Raw genomic sequence first — 3,358 nt, forward strand, 5'->3', positions numbered from 1 at the left:
AATTAGTATCATACTTTTTATTATAATGTTATTATTTATAACTATTAAATCGATAGGAAGCGGTTAAAAAGACGGAAGCGGGTTTTTATCCTCCCTGTAGTTGAATTAAAAATAATCAGAGACCAAATAATTGTAAGAAGTGAAATTAATAGTTTTTAAACTTCAGATAAGAACTATTATAAAATAGATTTTAGTTTCTTAGCATTTTTTGGTGTACCTTTTTTTCTTTTTTTAAACCTGTTATCTTCAAGGTAATCAATAGGAAATACACCCTTCTTACAATTATTTGGTCTCTGATAATTACTCGGTCAACTGTATATTAACTACTGTGTATTTTACAAATTTATTGTTGTTTGTTACATGATTTAATAATTATACACAACAATCTTTTTTGCTTTTCAAAAAACATTAAATGACAAAATAAATTGTTGATTTTATTATTAGTTTATAGACTAAATAAAAAACCAAAAATGTATCAGTTGAAAAAAGGTGCAGAAAAAACGGCTGGATTTAAAAGATCCATTGAGGTAAAATTTATACTTTTATACCAAAATGTAAAATTTCATGGTAAATTAATTTTATGTCAACCTTTAGTTTGATAAATATTTTTAGAATTTTTGATTTCGTTTTAATTGTTTTGCTTTATTTTTTTTATTAAGATTATACTTTTATGGCAAATAATAAATAACTTCAAACAAACTTTTGATTAGTTGAAACAAAAAAATGTGGGCCTAAAATTGGTCTGATTAAAAAACAGAAAAAATAATGGCCCACTCATAAGTTGAGCATATTTTTGGAAATATTTTCATAACTTTTTCTTCTCCTAATCAATAATAAAAAACACGAAGCCCATTTTTCTTTGGTCTGTAAAGGCTCCAGTTTTTGATTTATGGTATATAATCAACCAAGATCAATTTTAGTTGCAACTTACACGTGTTATGTGTACAAATTCAACATTTCTTTTCATATAAATGCATCTTTTTTCACTAAATTTATGTTTTATTAAATAAATAATAGTTCGACACACATTTAAATATACAGCAAAACCTTCCAAAAGCGGTACCTCTGAAGAGCGGGGTTTTCAAGAATGGGCATTTTTAAAACATAAATTAAAAACAGAGTTTTCTATTGAGCGGGTTTTAAAGTTTGATTGGCTAAAAACGCCCGCTTTTAAGAGGTTCAACTTAGTTTGTTACAATTTTTATATAATTTTAAACAACATAAAAATTAAATTAACAAAAGAGTTAATTTTAAATAAACATGTTGTTTAACAAGTTTATGTAAAAATAAATATTATAACCAAAAAAAATCAATTGATTTTTATAATTGCATCTACACCATATAAACTAGAAACAGGAAAATGCAGTGAACTCGTACAATATATCTCTTTTAAAGAACTGCATCCTTTAAAACATGAATATCCAATTTTTATCACATTGTGTGGGATATTGGCTGTCTTAAGACATTTACAATTTTGAAAAGCCGAGTCGCCTATTTTTACAATTTGATCTTGCATAGTGACGTCTTCCAATTTTACACAATTTTTAAACATAAAATTTCTCACTTTTGTGAGTGTTGTTGGAAGTGCAATTGCAGTGAGTGATGACAAATTAGCGAATACAAGGTGTTTGTCGAACACCACACTTTTATCCAAACAAATGCTTTTGATGTTACTGCATCCCACAAAACATAGTTTACCAATGAAACACGTTGCATTCATTACTTTAACACACTCAAGCGATGTTAATTGTTTAAAACACCGATTTTTGATTTTGTTTACACTTGTTGGAATTGTTACATTTTGTATTTTGCAAAATTTTGATGTGCAATTGTCTTCATAAGCAACATATTTTGCGTACATAAATTTAGGGTGACTCACAAGACGTTCACACATGCACAGTGCACCGTCTTCAACTTCAATTGTTGCAAATGGCGATATGATTTCTTTCAAATTAATATCACCAGCGAAACATTTATAAGGAAGTTTTGTTATACTTTTATTTAGATGAACGGCAGTAAGGGTAGTAGCATTTTCAAAAGCACCAAAACCCAATTTGGTCAATCCACAAGGAAGTACCAACTCTTTTAATGACGCAGAAGAGTAGTTTTTAAAGCAAAAGTCGCCAATTTCTTTTATTCCACCCATTGCACTGAAATTGAAATGTGAATTTCCTTGAACTGCTCGATTGTCAAGAACAAAAACGGCGTTTTCTTGAATGTAATAGTTATTATTATTAATATTAATATTGTTTATATCCTTTTCACATTTATTAAATTCTTCATTCCACGTCTTTGTATTTTTGTATGTTTCGTATTCGTATGGACACATTCCAACGCGAATTTATTTGTACACAAAAGCATTCAGCAACACATTTTTGTAATAACTATTATTTGCACATTCTTTGATATAATCGTATTGAACTGTATAGTCTACATATACGTTTTTGGGTATATTATACCGTTTCAAGTTTTCTGGATAATTGCTAATCATTGCCAAACACAGAGACTTGAGATAGACATTTTCTGTTCCGTAGTAATAATTGTTGTTCCATGTTTCAAAAATAGAAAGCCCAGTCAAAGTGCTTGGAAGTTGAAAAATACAATTTTGGCAGTCTGTCAATTGCAAATCTTTCAGTGGAAATTGACCCAAATAGACCGACTTCATGTTAATCAGACTTTTTCCGTGGATTTTCTCGATTTTAAGTGAAGTCAAATATGTGGAGCAACAGTACAGTGTCTGCAAATCATGTCTTAATATATATTCATCGTCTTTTTGTGGGCAATAAGCCATTTCTAAAGACTCATATAATTTGATTTTCTGTGAAACAAATGAAGGGGTCTGTGTAACTTCAAAACGATGTGTAATTATCATTGGGTTTTTTCTAAATACCAATATTTCAATTTGATCAGAAACATGTTTGAAAAATTGATCATATTCTTCCATATTAATATTGGCATTTTTCCAGTACTCATCATCTTCATTAATACTTTGTTCATTAAAATAAATACTATTGCTGTCGGCAACATCCAAAAATTTGGGCTCAAAATATTGTTGCAATAAAATTGTCACATTTTGTGTACAGTGAAGTGCAACTACATCATCTTTGTTGCACTCAACAATGCTTGTTTATGGTGATATTTTTATTGTTATGAATTGAATGTTACTGCTTATAACCAACTTTATGCATGGAATTTGTGATATGTCTATAAGTTCATTTTCATTGATAGTTAAAATCACTTGATCAAATACAAATGCGTAGAGTTTACTCAACAACTCAATTTGAGATATTGATTGCTCGTCAATTTCAATTGTTTTTGGAATGTTAGCATATGATACAGAAATAGTAGAAAACACATT

General features: G+C 28.8%; 1 protein-coding gene across 1 annotated transcript; it reads right to left on the bottom strand.

Moving 5' to 3' along the window:
• Positions 1 to 1,309: 1,309 nt before the first annotated feature.
• On the bottom strand, positions 1,310 to 2,329 carry EIN_078520 (hypothetical protein; the record flags this gene model as incomplete). Its single annotated transcript, XM_004182895.1, has 1 exon — positions 1,310 to 2,329. One exon carries the CDS (start codon positions 2,327 to 2,329, stop codon positions 1,310 to 1,312), a length of 1,020 nt encoding a protein of 339 aa, XP_004182943.1.
• Between the last annotated feature and the right edge of the window lie 1,029 nt (positions 2,330 to 3,358).

This window comes from Entamoeba invadens (assembly GCF_000330505.1).
Source record: "Entamoeba invadens IP1 unplaced genomic scaffold scaff_1105074725877, whole genome shotgun sequence".
In the NCBI taxonomy this organism is placed as follows: Eukaryota; Evosea; order Mastigamoebida; family Endamoebidae; genus Entamoeba; species Entamoeba invadens.